The sequence below is a fragment of the Jaculus jaculus genome, chromosome X (assembly GCF_020740685.1).
Source record: "Jaculus jaculus isolate mJacJac1 chromosome X, mJacJac1.mat.Y.cur, whole genome shotgun sequence".
Taxonomy (NCBI): Eukaryota; Metazoa; Chordata; class Mammalia; order Rodentia; family Dipodidae; genus Jaculus; species Jaculus jaculus.
In genome coordinates, this window is record NC_059125.1 from 75,284,802 (window position 1) to 75,306,947 (window position 22,146).

The 22,146-nt window shown below is 35.6% G+C and overlaps 1 protein-coding gene across 1 annotated transcript in view; it reads left to right on the forward strand.

The window, feature by feature from the left end:
- The window catches only part of Apool (apolipoprotein O like), a 72,689-nt gene that overhangs the window by 18,447 nt on the left and 32,096 nt on the right, over positions 1-22,146 (forward strand). The window contains exons 2-4 of the mRNA XM_004669601.3: positions 11,257-11,361; positions 16,816-16,935; positions 19,668-19,722. Coding sequence (XP_004669658.1) covers positions 11,257-11,361; positions 16,816-16,935; positions 19,668-19,722 — 280 coding nt within the window. The remainder of the gene's footprint in view (positions 1-11,256; positions 11,362-16,815; positions 16,936-19,667; positions 19,723-22,146) is intronic.

Genomic DNA, 22,146 nt, shown 5'->3' on the forward strand with positions numbered 1-22,146 from the left:
TAATAGTGGAAATTATCTATATGCAATCTGTTTAGTATAGTTGTAGCAGAGATGCATTTATCTATGGTGGCCTTCAAATGTGGTTTAGTGTGACAGAGAAACTAAAGCTTAAATTTCATTTAGTCTTACTCAATTTCAATGTAAATATCATATTTTGCTAGTAGATACCATATTGAACAGTATAGTACTTAGGTTTAGCATTTTAAATGATTGTCTTTTCTTTTTTTGTTGTTGATTTTTTTGGTTTTTCAAGGTAGCATTTCCCTCTAGCCCAGGCTGACCTGGAATTCACTATGGAGTCTCAGGGTGGCCTGGAACTCACGGTGATCCTCCTACCACTGCCTCCCGACTGCTGGGATTAAAGGTGTGTGCCACCACGCCTGGCAAATGATTATCTTTTCAAGGCCTTCCTTTTTATTACTTAGGATATTGCCCTGGTAGGTGACATGTGATAAGTATAGTAGTATGATGGATCATCTCTGATTGTCAACCTTACATGATTTTGATTCACCATGGGAACAAATCTCTGATCCTTTCTGTGAGGAATTTTCTTGATAGAATAGTTGAAGTAGGAGGATTCACCCTAATGGTAGGTGGTACTATCCCATGGTATGGGTTCCTGTCCTGTATGAAAAAGAAAAGGCTAACTAAGCATTCAGCATTCATCACTTCTCTAGTTCCTCCCTACTGATGATTTGACACTGTCTTCCTGTTTATGCTATGCTTTTTCTACCATAATGGACTTTCCCTTTAAACTGTAAGCTGATAAAATAAGCCCTTTCTTTCCTTAATCTGCTTCTGAGTATTTGTCAAAGCATTGAGAAAGTAACTGATACTAAAAATTTGTACTGAAAAGTAGGGCTGTTCCTACGATAAACCTGGCCATATGGTCTTTTGGAAGTAGTTTGCAATTTCAGTGTTGGAAACATTTAGAACTTTGAATTAAAGAATCTTTATTATGCTGTAAACAAAATTTAATGATCCATTCTGGTAGAAGTTTGAAAGAGAAGAAGGTTGAAAGAAATATAAACTATCAAATATTGACTCAACAGATTCCAGAGGGGCAAAGAGATTTTGTTAGCAACTTGTTAGATCATGTCATATTCTGGCAAAGAAACTGCATTCTTTTTATGTCCTGAAAACTTTAACAACGTTGAATTTAAAAGTAATGGACTAATGTATTTGGTGGAAGAAATTTCAAGGCAGAAAAGCATGGAGTCTCTGGCATGATTTTTCTGTGTTGCCTTAATTCAGATCTACAAGTAAAGAGAAGAAAATATGGAGCATAACCATCTGAAAACTATAAAATTTGATATGAAAAGAAGGGCTGGGAAAATGGATATGTGGTGAAAGGCACCTGCTTGCAAAGCTTGAAATGTTAAGCAAATTGAGAGTTCCCAGCCCATAGATTGCAGCCTCTTTGTAATTGTTAAGAGATTACCATTATTATAATGGAAATCTATTGTTCTGCACTGAGATAATAGAAGAGATTCCCTAAGGGCAAGCCCAACTCATTGAAGTCTCAAGATAGTAAGAATGCAAATTCTTTTGAAAAGAAAAGGCCTGAAGAAATATGCTGATTAGTTCTCTGCTCACTAGGTCAGTGTGCAGAAACTGCTCTAGCTGTGTTCCATGGGTGCCTGGCCTCATCTCAATCTGATAGTAGAACTTGGTAGTATTGCCCACATGGTATTGGTTCTGAAAGATTGAAAACAGGAGGCATGGAATATCTCACCACAGTTCCAGAAGGCCACTGAGGCTAAACAAGGTAAGGCAGGGTTGGAGTCCCTGCAAGAAGACCCTAGGACTCCAGTGTATGAAGCTGTGAAGGTACAAAGGAGGCCTCAAGATGTTAGAGATGCAAGTGCCGTGAGGTATCTTCCAAGAAAAGCTATGAACTCATGTTATGTCCAATGCACAGATAGGTTACAGGCACACAGCTAGAGGAGTAGAGCTACTCAAGTCCTTTGCAGTTCAGATGATCCCATCATGAGTCCTAGATGACAGACATGGAGCTATAAGATTTGGAATTGACATTGCTGGATTTTGGTCTTTCTTTGGTTTGGTCATTCTGTTCTACGTCCCAGTTCTTACCTTGTGTACTGGGAATTTTTACATTCTGACAGTGCGTGTTGGAAGTATGTAACTGTTTTTTTTTTTTTTTTTAATGTTGTAGGAGCTTACAGTTAATAATAGTTTACCTGTGTCTCAGAAGAGACTCTGAACTTCTTTTACACAATGTTGAAACTATTAAAGAGTATAAAGATTTTTAATGATAGCATCAATGCATTTTGCAATATGAAGTGCCAATAAGCCATATTAATTAGGATATGGCTTAAAAGTGCTATGTTTGACTTTCAAGTTGATAAAGGGTGGCCTTGTAATGAATAATGATATCAACTTGACAGACTTTAGAATCTCAATGGGAAAAAAAAATCTCTGGTCATAACTTTAAGGGACTTTTTAGATTGGATTAATTGAGGTGGAGGACACATCCTAACTATGGGTAGTACCATCTCATCATCTGAATTCCTAGAACTGTCAAAAAAGGAAAAGGCTAGCTGAATATTCAGCATTCATTACTCTGCTCTTCCCTCCCTGATGTTGTAATGATGTGAGCAAGCATTCAGTTCCTGCTATGCAGTCCCTGTCATGCTTGAGTGTACCCTCTGAAACTATCAGCTAAAAGAGACTCTCCTTTCCAAGTGGCTTCTGGTCATGTATTTTCTTCTAATAATGAGAAAGTCACTAATACAAGTGATTAGTATTACTATTGGATCTGAATACTTCAAAAATTTAACTTGCTGATCAAAGTGTGAACAGTTATACTTCATTTATCATGTTTAACAGTAACCAATCAATCTCATCTTTTGTATTTCTTCCTCTCTTACCATACAAATCTATACTGTCCTCATCAAAAAATAAGAAAGGAGGGCTGGAGAGGTGCTGGTGAAGCTTAAGTACCCAGGTTAAACTTCCCAGGAGCAACATAAACTAGGTGCACAAAGTGGCTCATGCACCTATTCTCTCTCTTTCTGCCTCTTTCTCTCTCAAATAAAGAAAAATATTATTTTTAGAAAATAAAAAAATAGGTCTTCATGATGAAATGTTCAAATTAATATAAGAGAATCATTTTTAATAATATCCTTTATTTCTAAATTCTTAAAATTCCCTTGCCTCCATATTCACTGTATTCAAAGCAAATTAATATAATGCTTATATTATATGGAGTAATACCTAATTAAAAAGGCAGTTATTTGACCCGGGCATGGTGGTATATGCCTTTAATCCCAGCACTCGGGAGGCAGGCAGTTATTTCCTGTTGACTACCCTTCTGGGTATTTTTTTCAAGGTAGGGTCTCACTGTGGCCCAGGCTGACCTGGAATTAACTCTGTATTCTCAGGGTGGCCTTGAACGCTCAGCAATCTTCCTACCTCTATCTCCCAAGTGCTGGGATTAAAGGTGTGTGCCACCCTACACGGCTTACCCTTCTGTTTTTATAAAGGAAAAAGTGGCAATATTTTCACTGCTATAAAATTATACACTTGAACAATATCACTGAAGTTCAGAATCATGAACTTTTATCATAATTGAGATAAACTGGATATTTTTTAGTGAAACTTCCTTTCAGAAGTAGAGAATCTGAGGCAGAAAGGCATTTATTATAAAAGGTTGCACAGTGAGTTAGCAGAGCTGAGGCTAGAACTGACTTTTTCCATTTCATGGTCTTGTGTTCATTCAACGGTGCCATTTTTACCTTTACCTCTCAGATCCTTATAAGTGAGCTCACCCCAGGGTACTATAAAGTACAATATTCTATTAAGCTACTAATGGCTGTCCTATATTTTGATGACTAATCTCAACTTGTCACAGCTCATTAGGTACTGGAAATAGACTCACCAAGTTTTTGACCCAAATATTTAAAAGTACTTTATACCTGAAATATTACAAGCACAATTGAATTTTACAAATCTCAATTTGAAACTCCATATGGACATTTGCATGAGGTACATGGTGCAGCTACTTAGGCATGTTACCACAAGTGTTTAAAATATGATTTCTGTTTCTTTGAAAAAAGAGAATGCAAAATCACTGTAGTGGCCTATATTAATCAAAAGTATAAATACTATATTTTTTAATTTTGTGAGCACAGATTATAGTTAAAGTCAGCTTCAGTGTTGAAAATAATGAAATAACTCTAACCTGTGTACAGCATTTTTTACTGCTATTAGAAAAATATTTTTAAATGAGTGATGGATTTGATAAGCAAAGTTATTCAAAACTGGAAAAATAATAAATTTACTTATTAGTTTCCTGGACTCACATATTTTCTATTTGAATTTCCATATCAAGCAGAGACTGTCACCAATCCTAGGAAAATAAATATATTCCACCCTTTGTTCCCAAAGAGTTAATAATAGTCTATTTGTGGAGTAATTGTTATTAGTGACATGTACAATATGAAGCTCAGGGTGAGACTTAAGGAAAAATATTACTATATAGGTCAGAGGTAGATTACACAGAACCTGAAAATTGGATTTAAGCAGTATGTTAGGAAAGAAGTGGCCAATTTATTTTCTTGAGTCAGTATAGTTGTATGATTGACAATGCAGTTGTCTTGACTTGACAGTGGCAATTACACTTGGTTGGCGTTAGATGAGTCTTGAGTGGTCTCATGGGCTATGAGATTAAGCATGACAGTGATGGTGATGATAGTTGTAACTGATATATATATATATATATATATATATATATATATATATATATATATATATATGTCAGATCAGTTAGCCAAATCAATCATATATATATGGAGCCTTTTCTGTGTGTTAGTCTCTATGTTTTAGGTGATACTTATTGCACATATATACATTGACACATATGATCACTTGCACAGGGACACATCCCAAATAAGTAGTAAAGCTATCTTTTGAATCCAAGTCTGATTCTAAAATGTATCCTGTTTATACTGCTTTCTCAAACTGATTGTAGGGGTTTGGTTTAGAATGGTGGCACATGAAGCAATTTGTGCTTACCAATAAAATTTATCAACCTGTGCTGTTCCATTATATACCATCTCCAACTAGACTTTGGCTATGAAAATATTAGTCACATCTTGATCACCTTTGTAACCATAGTACAACTTCATTGTACAGTGGGTATTTGTCAATGTTTGCTTCCTCTGTCCTCCCCTTGCTTCTTGTGTTGATAAGCTTCATATAAGCATGACTTACAGTGATATTGGCCATGATTTCAAATTTAACAAATTAATAAAATAAGGTATACATTATCAAATAAGGTGTCTTGAATTAGAAATGAATATGAAATAGGGTCATATGTTGATGAAAATGAAACCAACGAATCGTAAGGAGCTAACCCTGGATTTTTGCCAGGAGTAATTTCCATCTACTTTATAGAACATAGCTATTGCAAATAACAAGAATCAATTATATATTGATTATAGAATTACATGAGTGGGAGAGTTACATGTTGTCTTCTTTGCTACTTATTAATCTGTATAATTGAATTACCTTCCTAAGACTGATTATCTTTTGAGAGGAGTTATTTTTTAACTCTCTTCTGTAATTTTAACTTGACCAATCATTATTGTGCATTCACAGATAGTTTTAGTTCTTTCCTTCTTGTGAATTCTGAATCACCTCTTCTCAAGTTTCATGCTATTTGATTAATGACAACCTTGGCCCATAAGTTTTTTTTTTTGTTTGTTTTTTAGTTATGTACACAATGTACATAGTCTTCTTGGTACCATCATTAGCCTCCTCCCTGTCTACCCCCATCTGCAGGGACCCTCCTTGTTGGGGAATATGGGTTGTGCATTGTGGTTAGCCATCATTTATGGGTAAGAGGCAATATTTCTGTGCATAATGACCTACCAGGTGGCTCTAACAATCTTTCCACCCCTTCTTCTACAAATTTCTCTTAGCCATATTGGGTTCATTTTAAGTCTGCTTCAGTGATTAGGTTTTGGGAGACTCTGTGTCCTGGATATCTGGTTTGGTAGCAGTTAAGTATTCTCTGTGTCTCTTTCACCCTTGTCCTGGTACCAGGTTCACCAAGAAAGCAGCACTCCTGCTCTTTTCCCCAATTGCTCTTAGTTTCAGATGGGGCTGATTGTCTCCTTAGAATCTATGCCCATCTGAAAAAGAGAAGCAAATTCTTCAACGGAGAGTGAAGTTAGCACCCGATAAATGGCATAACCTTTGTTTTTTTAGAGAGAATTAAATAGTTGTAGGTCTTCTTATAGCCCACAAATGGTAGGAGCTTGAAAATGGAGAGTGGGCTCAGTTTTGGATATGGTTCTGACTTGATTTCCAGCTCCAGGTATGGGTTCTTTTCCACTGAGCAGATCAGTTAGCCAAATCAAGAGCAGTTGGTTTCCCACCATGGCTGTGCACCACTATTGCACTTGTCTGAGCATCATAGTGCCACCAAACTCCAACACTTCAAAACAAAAAACAAAAAACCTTATCTGTTTTTCTAAATAAGCTAAATCAGGAATTGGCAAGGCTTTAATTTTTTATTATATATATATATTTATATATATATATATATATATATATATTTACCATTTTAAAGGGCCATAAAATAAATGTTTTAGGTTTTGAAAACTGGAAGTTTTCTAATCATATAAACTTTCCTGCCAATCAAATATCAAGGGATTAACATCTAGATTATAGAAAAAAATACAAAAATTAAACACAAAAAGAAATGATCCAATAAATAAATTGTCTAATATTCTGAGCCTGCTAATTTAAAAGAAATGTAACTTGGGCTGGAGGGATGTCTTAGGAGTTAAGGCATTTGCCTGCAAAGACAAAGGACCCGGGTTTGATTCTCCAGGACCCACATTAGCCAGATGCACTAGGGGACACACATATCTAGAGTTCATTTGCAGTAGCTGGAGGCCCTGGCATACCCCTTCTCTCTCTTCCTCTCTTGTTCCCTCTTTCTATCAATTAATTAATTAATTAATTAATTAAAAATAAAAGAAATATAACTCTTTTAATATAATTTAATTATTTTATTAGCATAAAATGAATTAGGTTTCATTATAGTGTTTTCAAGTATTTTTTATTTGCATTCTTCCTCACCTTCCAACTTAGTCTCCTTTCTGCTTTCCTACTGCACTTTTCCTTTCCCCCTTATTGCCAACTCTTGTTCCTTTCTTTTGGTTTCCTATCTTAGATCATAACCTCAGTCTTACTTCTCCTTATTTGTATGCATACAAATTTTAAAGTTAGGATCCACATATGACAGAGAACATCCAATTTTTGTGTTTCTGGGCTTGGGTTAGCTCACTTAGTAGTTTTTCCTCTTTCATTCAGTTTTTCTTCCAATTTTATAACTTGATTTTACTTTACAGCTGCGTAAAACTTCATTATGTACCACATTGTCATTATCAGTATGGCTGTCATCAGCAATGTGATACAACTATTAAGAGCTTAAGCAGCCTGCTCAATTTTAGATATTATGTTCTATAGCTACAATTCAAAATCAGGTTGGTGCAACTGCTAAGCTGATATTTTTTGGTACCATTTTGCCACACAATTTCATCATCAGTAATAGTCAAAATCAAGGCATCTCTGAAGACAGTAAGAATGAATGAGTTTTCTTTATTCTCTACTGAGTAGAAAATACAGAAGAAATTCTCATTCTCTGTCTCAACACCCAAAGCTGGCCTCTAGCTTGCTATGTAGCTAAGAATGAGTTCTGTTTCCCAATCCTCCTTCCTTAGTTTCCTGGATACAATAATAAAGAGACATACTCATCATCCTGCCCAATTAGTACTTTTCCAGACATTTTTTAGGCTGCCACATCAATAAATCAGTACTGTAGCATTAGATCATATTATCATCTAATGTGTATACATTTAAAGTCTAGATACTGTTGTTGTATTACATGAATTAATGTGGTTACTCAGAATATTAGGCTGTCACAAATGTTCAGATATAATATTTCAAAGGTATTTTTCTTTATATTTAGAGATTATTGTCTTAAAAGAATTGTGACCTAGTTAGGTATTTTTAGACTAGTTTTTAAATATTATGACTTGATATCTTTCCAATAATGATTTTGGAGTTTTATTAACAAAGTTCCTCAGGTTCATAGGTAAGTATGCTTGCTGACATCACTTTTAATATTATTGGATCTTTGTACTGCAACTCTTATTTTAATAATCTGGTTGATCATAAAATGCATTATGTGTTTGTAGAAACAGCAACAGAAATGGCAAGAGACATGAGGCTTTTAATTTTTTTTTTTGTCAGGGTCTTGTTATATAGCCCAACCTGAACTCTGGGGTCCTCTGGCATCAGCTTCTCTAATGCTCTGATTATAAGTGGGTCCCACCTACAAGTCCTAGTGATATTAAAATTTATTTCAAATGTTTCTGTTTATACCTCTTATGTTGAAAAAAAAGAGAGATAAAGGTGGGTGTGGTGGTGCATGCCTTTAATCCCAGCACTTGGAGGCAGAGGAAGGAGGATCACCATGAGTTCCAAGCCACTCTGAGACTACATAGTGAATTCTAGTTCAGCCTGAGCTAGAGTGAGACACTACCCCCCAAAAAAGAGATAGATAAAATTATTAGCCCTTGCTAATTTTCTTTATCATTAAAATAATAAATTCTAATATTCATGACTAATATTTTTATTTACTTTATATTATACTTATACATTAAGCAAAATACATATTACTCACTGTCTTTTGAAGTGCAAGCTAGTTTTTCAGTTTCCCTAATATGTGCAATACATTTTGATTCTTCCATGCTTTATATTAGGGATTTTTTTTCCATTTTATGACAAAGTAGTTATTTTGTTGCTTACTTTTTAGTTTTCATTACCAAAAGAACAAAAACTTTCAGTGTGTACAAGTAGGCTATAGCAGTATGGTTTCAGTCATACAGCATGAATTAGCTGACATTTGAGCATGGACAGAATCCATAAAGCTCCAGAACCCGTGTCACCTTCATGGCCTCTATTACTTACAGATTTGTAAGTTGGTATTAGCCTAATTCTGATGATTGGTATTTATAAACCATCGGCTCTTTTACTCAATGACAAAAATCTGAAACACCCTAAAAGAACCATTGAGTTAATCCTTAACCAAGAATACAGAACCAAGGTTAGATCACTTGTTCCATATAGTTTACCTTTCATATGTACCTGGGGTTGTTTGCATTACTTTGGTCTGGGAAGATGGCAAAAAGTACCAACAGAGGTTCTGTTTCCATGTATGACATGTGTTCTCACTATTTCAAGCAGAGCACTTTGAGGTGAGGTACTACTCTTGCATTTGTTGATGATCCGAGTTCAGGATGATTGACTTGACCTACAATAGGGTAAAGAATGGGTTTGGAGCTTCTTGTTGAAATACAGGTAGAACATGCTCTTTGATTCTTGAAAGTCTCATGGTATTCCAAACTCACAGATTCTTTAAAGTGTTATACATCATTAAAACTTTATTCTGTTACTTGGCCTTCTGCTCTAGGGAAAGATGGTTATTTTTTCTAAGTTAATCCACATAGCAGAACTTAAGTTCTTCATTCTTCCCTGAGTTTTGTCCTTCCCCCATGAAAAGTCCTCTTCCACTTCTCTTTTCTCATTTTTATTCTCCTTTTAACTACCATGCCCTGCCTTAGGAGGGTCCAGTGTTGACTGGTGAGGAGGAGCAAATGCATGGTTGGGTAGAAGGTTGATGATTTTCAGCAAAATACATCAAAGAAGGAAAACCTGATGGAGCTTTCTAAAACCATTTGGACTATGTGAGTGGGCTACTATATGGTGCTTTCTGCCTAAGGTGCCATGGTAGGAGCATGAATACTAGGGTATAGATGCCCTTGAAGTTTGAAGGAACCATTAGTCATGGCTGTTGAGTGCAAGTTTACCTGGCAAGTAGCCAGCCTGTTTCAAGTCACTAGCAAACTGCACCTTTTTGGAAGGTGGAATGAATATATGTCCTCCTTCTCAGCTCATGCCTTTGAATTGAATGCCCAACTCCCTGAACTGGGCATCTTCACTATAGGCCTGCCTGGCACCAAATGATCAGTTGTTCTTACTACTGGTGCCCTCAAAGCCTGAGCCTGGCTAGTCCTCAAGACTTGAACCACAAACTTTCTGATTGGCAACAGGCAGTGAGAACATCATGATAAAGTCCTGAAGGTACTTGAACTCTTCATTCTTGCTTACAGGCCTCCATCTTCTGTGACTGACTCATTTTCTTGGGTTGGGAGTATGGTTCAGTGTCCAGAATGGAACCTTAAGCCCTAGACACATTGTTACTGTGTGTAACCAGCATGTGGCATGCATGGCTGGTGTGGTAAGATATGAACTGGCTGCCTCAAAAAAAAGGCGTAACTGCCAGGTTCCCAAATGTGAGCAGTGGTAGCAATATGTGTTCTGAGCTTACTCTGGCATATCACCAATTTTTGCAGCCAAGCAGTCCATGAAAGTAGACCTGTATGTTTTCACCACCTACATCAGTGCAGTTACTCCTTCCTAGTAAGACCACGGATGCCATCATTGCCTCATCATGTTCTTTTGTTGGAAGATGAGCTTCTAGTCTTAATATATTTTATGGTATATTCCACATGAAATATATCTTCACACAGATTAAAATAGTACTCTAACTCAACACCTACCAAAGTGGAAAATCAGAGACTACTAAGAGCTCATCACTGAAGTAGACTTAAAACTCACCCACCATGGCCAGGGAATTTTGCAGAAGAGAGAGTGAAAAGATTGTAAGAGCCACAAATTGAGGGATCATGCCCAGAAGTATTCCCTCCCCCCTCAAAAAAAAAAATAACTGATGGCTACTCCCACAATGCGTAAGCTACAACCCCATAGGGAATACCCCACTGAGGAGCATCCCCAACAGAATAGGGATAGGGATGAGGAAAAAGAGGCTACCAATACATGATGTATCCCTATGGAATATGTTGTTAATAATAATAATAACCATTAAAAATAGAAAATTAAAATAGTACTCTACCATCCAGCATAAAATAATTTTATAAATGGTGTTATTTGGAGTTATTTGGAGTGCTTGAATATGTAATATATTTCCTGAGATACCCCAAACATTTATCAGGAAATGAAAACTGGTAATTTTTTCACTTTGTATTTTTTTTTAATTTTTATTAACATTTTCCATGATTATAAAATATATCCCATGGTAATTCCCTCCCTCCCCACCCCCACACTCACTTTGTATTTTTGATCTATCTTCCTCAGATGGGAAAGCTGACCACCATGCCTTCAGGTCTGATATATGCATCTGTACGCTTACATGTGGCCAAAGAAGAGAAATCCAAAAAACAGCTAATGAGACCAGACCAGGTATATTTGCCTACAGAAGTTTGTTAACTTTGTGTGACATATCGATGATAGCAAAGTTATGTGTATTTTACTACTGTATGATAGATACCTTAGATATCTCTGGTAGGTATATTTTATAGTTGAAAAGAAATGTCTATAAGGTATTTGAAAATAAACAGTATGTATAATACAGTCATGTAAATATTTTGGTATTTTCTGATTGAGATGCCTACTTTTCCCAGCCCAGTATTTCTCAGTGAGGGGAAAACAAAGGTGTTAGAACAACAGAAACATAAAACTGTACAGGATATGGAAATATGTTTGAAATCAATTAGAACCCACTAATAGATAACCAATGAGCATAAACAAGAACATAGAAAAATTAATGTATAATGTTCTATCAAGTTAAACATTATTTAGGATAAATGTGGAAATGGTAAATAAATGCAATGAAGGAGGAAAAGAAAGGGAAAATAAGCAAAGTTAAACAAGAAAAAGAAATTTTAGAATGTAAAGGAATGTTGTAGAGGTAAAGGAAAGTAAAAAGGAAACAGAAACAAATTTTATTAAAAGAATGAAAAGCAGGCTGAAGAAATGGTGTACAGGTTCTGGCATTTGCTGGCAAAGCCAAAGGACCCAGGTTCAATTTCCTAGGACCCACATAAGCTAGATGCAAAAGGTGGTACTTGCATCTGGAAAATGATTGTAGCAGCTGAAGGCCCTGACGCACCCAGTCTCTCTCTCTCTCTCTCTCTCTCTCTCTCTCTCTCTCTCTCTCTCTCTTTCTCTCTCTCTTTCTCTCGTTATCTCTTTCTCTCTCCCTTTCCTCTCTCTCTCATAAATATTTTTTTTTTTTACAAAATGAATGAAAAAGGCTGGAGAAGATAGCACAGCAAGTGCTCAGCTTGCAAGCATTGGGATATGAGTTTGTATCCCCAATAATGACATAAAAGCAGATGTGGAAAGCATTTGTAATCCCAGTGCCGGGGAGGCCTCACCTGGATCCCAATGGCTTGCTGCCTAGCTAGTCTAACCAAACCAGTGAGCTCAGGTTCACTGAGAGTCCCTGTCTCAAAAAATAAGGTGGAGAGTGATTTTGGGAGATATCTGACATTGACACGCTTGCCTTTATAAATGTGTACACATGTGCACATGCATTCAAACCCATGTACCCCCACACATACAAATACACATATTCATATGAACATAAACAACATATACTCCTATATATGTAAAAAAAAAAAAAAAAAAAGAAAAAAGAAAAGAAAGCCTGGCATGGTTGCTCACTCTTACACCCAGTGCTGAGGGGACACAGACAGATGGTTCCCTAGGGCTTGCTGGCCAACCACTCTAGACTAATTGTTGGGCTGCAGGCCATTGAGACATACCCTGCATTCAAAAGAAGGTTGATGGATGACATTCCTGAGGAAAGGCACCTGGTATTGTCCTTTGGCCTCCACACAAGCACACAGGCGACCACACAAACACACACATCAGTAAAAACAAACAAAAAACAATGAAAAAGATTTCCCTGTAATAATAAAGGTCTAATATAAACAAAATAAGAGATATGTAAGAAGTGGAATAAAGAGTAAAAATATGGGCTTGTTTTGGAGAAAACAATAATACCAAACATACCACTCAAACATAGGAGAAAGAAGAAAAACATGGGGCAAAAAAGAACAAATAGAGGGCTGGAGAGATTGCTTATTCATTAAGGCTTTTGTCTTCAAAGCCAGTAGATTCAGTTTGGATTCCCCAGGACCCATGTAAGCCAGATACACAAGGTAGTGTATGCATCTGGAGTTCATTTGTTGCAGCCAGAGGCCCTGGTACACCCATTATTTCTCTCTCTCTCTCTCTCTCTCTCTCTCTGATTCTCTGTCCCTCTCAAATAAATAAATAAAATACATTTAAAAAAAAAACAATTAAAAAAAAGAAAAAAAAAGCCTAATAATAAAAGATATATGTAGGTACCATTAGATGGATGTATGAAAGTCTCAAAAAGTGGAGACTACTACCATATTCCCCTTGAGAGTTGAAATGAACATGTGGACTCATGTCTTTCCTGTGCTTTTTTGCTGATGTTGCACCTTTATTGGACAATGTCCAATGTCTGCCCAATCTGTCTTACTTTAGTAGTTTCCCTTCTTTGAATACTAGAGGCCTCTGCTGACCACAGTGAGCTTTGCAGTCTGTGAGTGAGCAGATACCTTCAGTTGCACAAGACTGCTCAGCTTGTACCCAGTGGTGACTAAAGTCTTAGCATGGGGTTGTCACCCAATTACTTTTTATGAAATTTATACAGAGAAAGGACCTGTTTTGTGCTTCTGAGACTTGAGTATTTTTTTAAAAATATTTTTATTTATTTATTTGAGAGCGACAGACAGAGAAAGAGGCTGATAGAGAGAAGGAGAGAGAATGTGCGCACCAGGGCCTCAAGCCACTGCAAACGAATTCCAGATGTGTGCGCCCCCTTGTGCATCTGGCTAACGTGGATCCTGGGGAGTTGAGCCTCAAACCGGGGTCCTCAGGCTTCACAGGCAAGCACTTAACCACTAAGCCATCTCTTCAGCCCGAGACTTGAGTATTAATCATCCTGCGTGAGGGATGAAGCTGTGGGTGTCAAGTAGATCACTAGAACCTTAGAATTTTCAGACTATATGACAGTTGAATGGCAGTTAGGTAGCTACAGAGGTTGGTCCACCTCCTGAGCTCAGGCTCAGGGCTATCAAACTCCATGTTAGTTTTCAAGTTGATGAAATCTGCTCTCCCCCTTTGGTCTACCTCATTTTGTGCACCTCACTGACAGAGTCAAGCCTCCTACAAACTTCATGGTTTATCAGTGATGGCCCTTCCCACTATCCACAAATTCCTCCCAGGACTGCTTCTCACTTTAGAGCTGTGACAGGTTAAATTTAGGCTCCTTCTCTTAGGGTGGTTCTCTGGTCTCACATGGAAACCATTAGTTCCCTCTTAAGATGACCCCTCTCCTCCCTCTGAATCAATACAAAGGGACAGAATAGGAATTTTCTCCACTGCTGGCCTGTCTACTGGAGGAACCACACCACTCTATCGCCCAAACCTGCATCTGATTTTCAGACTTTTGAACTTAATCTTTGGGTTTATCTTGAAAGTGGGATTTTCACCATGGCTATCTGGCTTACCTTTGGGATGAGTCTTTTGTTCCTCTCCCCCACTACCATATATGTAAAGCTGTATTTGACTTGCTTCTTTTCTAAGAGTAATCCATCTTTTTATCACACTTTTTAAGTATCCTAGCACTACCTTTGTGAATTTCTTTCTCACTGTCTTTCTCTGGAATTAGTTGTGGGTTTGTTTTTTGTTGTTGTTGTTGTTTATTTCTTATTCTGACTTTTTTACTAGCTCATATGGAGGCAGCTTCTAGACAGGTAACTTACATTGAGATTCCCTTAATTCTGACCATCAAAATAAATTACTGTGATTTACTGTGCTCTGGAATATTTGTAATTATTTGGTTTTTATTCATTCCCTAATTAATTAATTGAATTACTTAGTAAGCAGAACTAGTTGCCAGCTATTTGCTAGCAGCTATTCACAAGTCAGGCTCTAATCTTGAGAAATTAAATTTTGTAAAGAAATGAAAATATAAAATACTGCATGTAAAAGGTTCTTTTACTATGTGGTATGAGATATACTTTATAGTTTAAACCTATTTGTAGTAAAAATTAAACTAGACCAGAATACTTTATGAATGATGTGTTCTGGTTATTTGAATCTTTTGTTAAGTCTCTTGTTATACAGAAAACTCCATTTATGCTCAACTTTTCTTTAATTTTTTTTTATTTATTTATTTGAGAGCGACAGACACAGAGAGAAAGACAGATAGAGGGAGAGAGAGAGAGAATGGGCGCGCCAGGGCTTCCAGCCTCTGCAAACGAACTCCAGATGCGTGCGCCCCCTTGTGCATCTGGCTAACGTGGGACCTGGGGAACCGAGCCTCGAACCGGGATCCTTAGGCTTCACAGGCAAGCGCTTAACCGCTAAGCCATCTCTCCAGCCCTCAACTTTTCTTATTAAATGTCTTTTGAAAGAAAAAAGTATCAATATGCTCCTGCCTTTCTAAAGTGCCACTTAGTGAACATAATTAAATCTTCTTTAAATGGAAAACTTTGTAGGGACGTGAGCTAACCATCTCTTAACCATGAAATCTGTAGTATTCAGATCAATATAATGACCTGTCCATTAGCTGCATACATATAGCCAGCTATAAAGGCCCCTCAGACATTTCTTTCTTAAATTCCACAGTGGTGTGAATTTAACTTATTTCGTTACAAATTTTTTGTTCTCATACCAAGAAATAACAAGGAAAAAATAGGATTTGAGAGTTCTAGTTACTTAGGTACAAATTTGATTTTAAGTATAGTTTTATTGCTTAATCTAATCACCACTTCTAAGTACAAACAGATTGAATTTATATAGTAAGTGGTATTTAAGCCTGAGGCCTCCAATCCATAGTGAATGTTCTCTCTGTAGAGAGCACAGAAACATCTTATTTGCTGGTTCTTAAAATTCTCACAGTAGAACTGTATTTCTTTTATCATAAACCTTTCAGTTATCCTTGAGTCCCCATGCCTGAGAAGTAAAATATTATAACACATTGCTTCATAACCATTCTGACACCCTTGAGGTGAAGATACTTTTTATACACTCTCTTAGAATCTTTTCAAGCATTCAATGTGTTGTATTTGTTATTGGTAGAGGATCAGAATGCAAGCCATTGATCAACTTTCCATTGCTGTTGACTTGAAACTTGTTCTCCTCAATTATACCTTCACCAGCCTTCATGGAAAGATGCTACATTCTGAACATGAGATTATGTTTGCTTCCTTTATGTAAATAAATCATTTCCTGATTAGTTTTTCATAGCTCTTTTTTTGTTTATATTTGTTTTACTAAATATTGATTATAGTCAAATTCTATTCATTGAACATATGGAAGGTATAAATAAAAATAATATGAACTGATGATGTGCCATAGACCTATCACTCAATTTAAAGGAAAAAATAATTTCCTGCATTCCCATCTCATTGTAGTCAAAATAAGCCACTATTCCACTCCAAGCCCTTACCATCACTTTTTTTTACATAATATATTTGTTTTTTCTAAACAATTTTGATGTTTTGAGTTTTACACTTGTGTTTGAATTATGGTGTTGGAAACATCTGCATACAAATTTCTCCATCTCAACATTTGGCTTAATATTATATTACTGAAAATTACCTTAATTTTTCTGTGTTACTGTGATTTTTATGTTCTCCCTAATTTATAATTATATGTTATAATACTCCACTGTACATTGTATCTGTATTTAAGATTGTATGAAATAATTATTAGTTATTTTAAGGGAGAGATGATAAGGCTTCCTGTTCTGTAACACTGCTGGTAACAGAGCTAGTTTGTTTTTGATATGAACTTTCCTTCTACGTATAGCTCCCCATATATACTGCACCACCTCTCCAATCTAAATATATTGAAGAACAGCCTGGTTATTTAGAAATGGGCTTTGCATCTATCCGGATGACAACTGTTCACTATATTAGCTGGTGTAAGGTAAGTCTATTATAATAGTGATAAAATATCAGCAGTTTCTGATTAATAGTTCAAGTTCTATATTGATGTATTTAAAAAGCTACCTCAAAACTCAATGGTTTAAAATAGAAATTTATTATGGCCCATTATTTTGTGGATTAAGAATTTAGTCCTTGCCAGAGGTTCTCAGTAGTACTCATCTGGGAAATGAGGTGATCTGGAGAGGCCAGGGTAACTTCACTTGCTTCTTTTGCACCTTCCCAAGGATGACTGGAAGACTGTACTCAGTGAGCATTGTTGACTGCAGCATCAAGTTATGTTCTCACAAGCATAGGGTCTATTGATAAATCACTCACATGGGCTTCTAAAAGTAGTGTTACCAAAAGCCTTGGACAGAATTTGCCAAACATCTCACCTATCCATAAATGTCTAAGAAGTCAGTTCGACCACATTCTTATTTAAAATCAAGATGTAATTTCCCAGTAGGATTATCAGCAATGAATGTGTGTGCATATTTAACCTACTATAAAAGTACTATCATTACTGTACAGATTAAAACAGTTTAACAAGAATCTATGTCACCTATGATATACAAAGCATTATTTACCTTCTTAAAGTTCTGAGATTCCTTCTTAATCATTGGTTATTTAGCTAAGAAAAATACTGACCACTTGGGGCTAGTTCATAATACCATTCTAAATAGAAGCAGTTATTATATAAAGTACATGTCATTAAATTTTCATGTTTAGCCTTCAGTCAGAAGTAAGATAGATGAATGAATAGATATGACACCAATGTTTCATTATCACAAAAACATCTTTCTGTTAGCACCAACATCTCCATTATATCTTAATTAATTTAGTACAAATATTTTCTGAATTCTGACCAAATAACTACAGTTTTCCACCATATGTGACCTGACTGTGAAACCTTGTGCTGTTTAGTTATAATCATAACCAAATTCTAATTAGCTCATGAAAAATAGCTTCCTTAGGTGGAATACCTAATTGATGAACTCTTATCATTCTGTATGAAATTTCAGCATCTGATGAGTACATGTTATTTTTACTTTGTGCTTTTCATATATTTCTAGTGGTACTAGCTGTACTCCTTAATAGTTTGATCTCTGAGTGAAATATCTTAACTAATTATGGTCTGAATCATGCCCTGCAGGCTATATGCCAATAGCTAGATGATTCAGTCTTAAGTCTCTTGAGACCTAATTTTCTATAATGTGCTCAGATGTGTCTTTGGTGAGGTAATTGTGCCTCAGAGATCCTCAAATTGCTATTGTAACTATCACCCAATTTAAGACTGAAAGAACATTTTATTCTGTTAATATCTGAAACAAATAGGTTAGAGAAGGGCACTTCCAACTGCATTTCATCTTCAATGTAAACATCCTTTTTCTCTAATTTTCTTTTACAATGTAATTCTTAAAAATTATGTCTGATTTAAATTATTTTATGTGAATCCTAAAATGTCATCATATAGGACAAAAACAATTCATGCTAAATCTATTTAATGTTTTGAAATTTGGGTAGCAGTGCCCCCCAGTGGTAAAAATGAATTCCTAAAAACAACTAATGTATTTTTCACAATGTCTAGTTTTTCTTACTTAATGGTTAAATAATTCATAATCAACTCATCAATAGATATTTTGATGTTGCAAGAGAAATTTTCTGCATATAGTCCTTCAAAACAAACAGCTCAGAGGCACTTAGGCTGTATACTGGTTTGCATTTCTTTAGATAAGATGAGCGTTTCTGCTCATGATTAAACTACCTGAGACAAAATTACTAGACAAATAATATTTCCATGCCATTGTAATATAATAGCTACTATTTTCTGCTTTGAAAAATAACTGTACTTGTTTTCATGTCACGCTTTCATAGCAGCTAGTTCTGTGAAGGAGGCCATATGTTTGGATTGTGTTTTCTTGTTTGTGCAATACAATACAGTATGATTATGAGTAAATCTTGTTGCAACATCATTTTTCTTCTGATATGAGATAATATCCACCACTTAATGGATGTGGCAGTCTTTCTTGCATTTGAGTAAATTAGTTAGAACAGGTAAATGAAACAACTTATTTTAAAGCATTAATCCCTCCAGTGGGTTAATATAATCTTGGTTTATGGAGAATTTATGTCCCTATTTAAAAACAAGATGGATATTAGTCTGTGAAACATGATTTCTACACTAAGATAAAAGTCATAATTGAATTGTATTTCTCATGCTAATTGCATAAGAAGACAAAGGAAAATGATAAAGCTGATAAAGCTCTTTTATTTTCGCTTTTTCTTGTTTTTGATTTTTCTCCACAAATCATTATATTGTTGGTACTTCATTGTTATTAGTCAAATGTTCCTTTTGTCCTGAAATATGCTACCATTCATGTTTAATTTGAATTTCATTCATTTTTCTAGGTCATTATCATATAAGATGATAAATCTTTATAATATTTTTTCAATATCTTCTCTGAGTCCCTCTGATTATTTTGCAGAAATAACTTTATCCATTTGTATGAGAAATATACTAAGCAAAAATTATGTTAAATAGAGAAAAAAGAAAGAAATGAAGAGAAATGATAGGTTAAGCAAGTATCCTTATAGTTAATAAACAGAAAAGCCAGGTTTAGATTTGAGTGTAATACTAGATCAAGAACTAAATAAGTTTAAACTTTGTAGGCTAATGTGTTTATAAACTTTTTCAAAAACACTGATATTCTCTTTGTTCCCTGTTTTTCTTAGAGTGTTTATGTGTTGGTGAAGAATGGGATAATGGAAACAGTACAATTTGGAAAAGGTACCTGAGTGAACCTCCTAAAATTAGAAATGCTTTATTTTTTTTGCTGCAATGTTTAAATGTAAGGAAAATGAACATAGGACAGTATCCCTTATTGTGATTATACTGATACTCTGCAGTTTATTGGTAACAGTAATAGAAAAAATATCTACTGTTTATTTTGGAATTATTATATGCAAAGGCATTATAGAAAGCATTTTATGTAATTTATCCAATTTAATTTGTCATAGTGCTGAATTTTGCCATCTTAATTAGATATTTCCATCTTAGAGATGAGGAAAATTAGACTTGGAAAATTTAAATACGTTCCCAAGGTCACATGAGTATTAATGGTTGTGCCAATATTTAAACTGATGCCAATTTTAATTATAAATTCTTTATTATATATTTATAAAGATATGTTTATGATGAAGATGCTTCTCCCTTTTGTTCATTACTTTAAGTGTTATTTTCTATGAAAACATACTGTACTTTGTTATCAATTGCTGTGATGATATAGCAGTTAGTCACCTTGGATCGTTTAATGTTGGGAAGTAACTATATTTGACTCTTTAGCTTTTATTTATTTGTAAGCAGAGAAAGATAGAAGAGAGATGGACACAGAGAGAGAATAGGCATGCGAGGGCCTCTTGCCATTGCAAGTTAACTCCAGAAACATGTGTCACTTTTTATATCTGGCTTTACGAGGGTACTGAGGAACAATTCTGGGTCGTTAGGCTTTGCATGCAAAGGCCTCAACCACTGGATCATATCTCCAGCCTGACTCTTTAGCTTTAGCTTTTTAATGGCACCAAATATAGTTTCCCAATATTTTTGTTTATGCCAGTTGTTCAAATAATCATGGAAGTCAGTTGTGGTAGTACACACCTTTAATCCTAACACTTGGGATGCAGAGGTAGGAGGATCGCCATGAATTTAAGGCCACTCTGAGATTATATAGTGAATTCCATGTCATCTTGGGCTAGAGTGAGACCCTACCTCAAAAAGCAAACAAAATACAATAATAATTAATCATGGATGTGAGACAGAAAGAATTATCAGCTAAATCTTTAGCTGTCTTCATGAAGTTGATGACCTGTATTTGAAATATCATTACATTGTATGCCTTAAGAATTAATATCATATTTGTCATGGTTTTGGGACTATATCTCACTATGAAGCCCAGACTAGCCTGCAACTCATGATATTCTTGTCTTAACCTATCAAGTGCTAGGATTATAGGCATGTACCCAGCATACCTAGATATCCTTCATCAATCCTGAAAATGATAATCACATATGTAATTACTATTAATAAGTGATATGAGCAACAATTCAAAACTAGAAACAATTTAAATTGATAAAAGCTAAGACAGCTGTACTTTTTTAAATAATTTTTATTTATTTATTTATTTGAGAGCAACAGACACAGAGAGAAAGACAGATAGAGGGAGAGAGAAAGAATGGGCGCACCAGGGCTTCCAGCCTCTGCAAATGAACTCCAGACGCGTGCGCCCTCTTGTGCATCTGGCTAACGTGGGACCTGGGGAACCGAGCCTTGAACCGGGGTTCTTAGGCTTCACAGGCAAGTGCTTAACCGCTAAGCCATCTCTCCAGCCCGACAGCTGTACTTTTAATTACACATTTTTCTTGTTTTCTAGTCCCATTTCTCATCCTTATTGTTGGTTTTTTACCAAGAATAATAGCTGCTTTGAGAAACAATGACATTGGGGAACACTGACAAATGATTAGTTGCAAAATTCCTTAATATCTTTATTTGTTCCTATATTTTACCAATATTTGAATAGATAGTGGCAGTATCATGTTTCATATAGAGATATGAAACATACAGGATCAAGAATTTAATTTATGGGATGGGAGAAGAATTTAATTTATGGGATGGAAGAAGTTACTCAGTGGATTAAAGTGCTTGTAGTGCAAACATGAGCAACCTGTTTTGAATACCCAGAGCCCACATAAAATGCTGCGCATAGAGCTGCATGCCTAGAATCTCAAAGCTGAAAAGAAAGAAACACGAAATCACAGGGGCTTACTAATAAGCCAGACTAGTTGCATTAATGAGTTCTAGGTTCAACAAGAGACCCTGTCTCAATGAATAAGGTAGAGAATGATAGAGGAAGACTTGAATATCAACCTATGGCCTCCACACAGACAAACACACAAACACACACATGTGCCTGCACATGAACCCACACATATATTGAACATGCAAACTCATACACACATATCACACATGTCCATACAAAAAGAATTTACCTTTTAGTAATTCATAATAATATATACTTTCTAGCATCATATTTAATTAATGAGAAATAATATTTTATATCATTAAGAAGAGTATTAAGTTGGGGCTAAGAGATGGCTCAGCAGTTATAGCACTTGCCTGCAAAGCTTAATGACCCAGAGTTGATTTGCCAGTACCCAC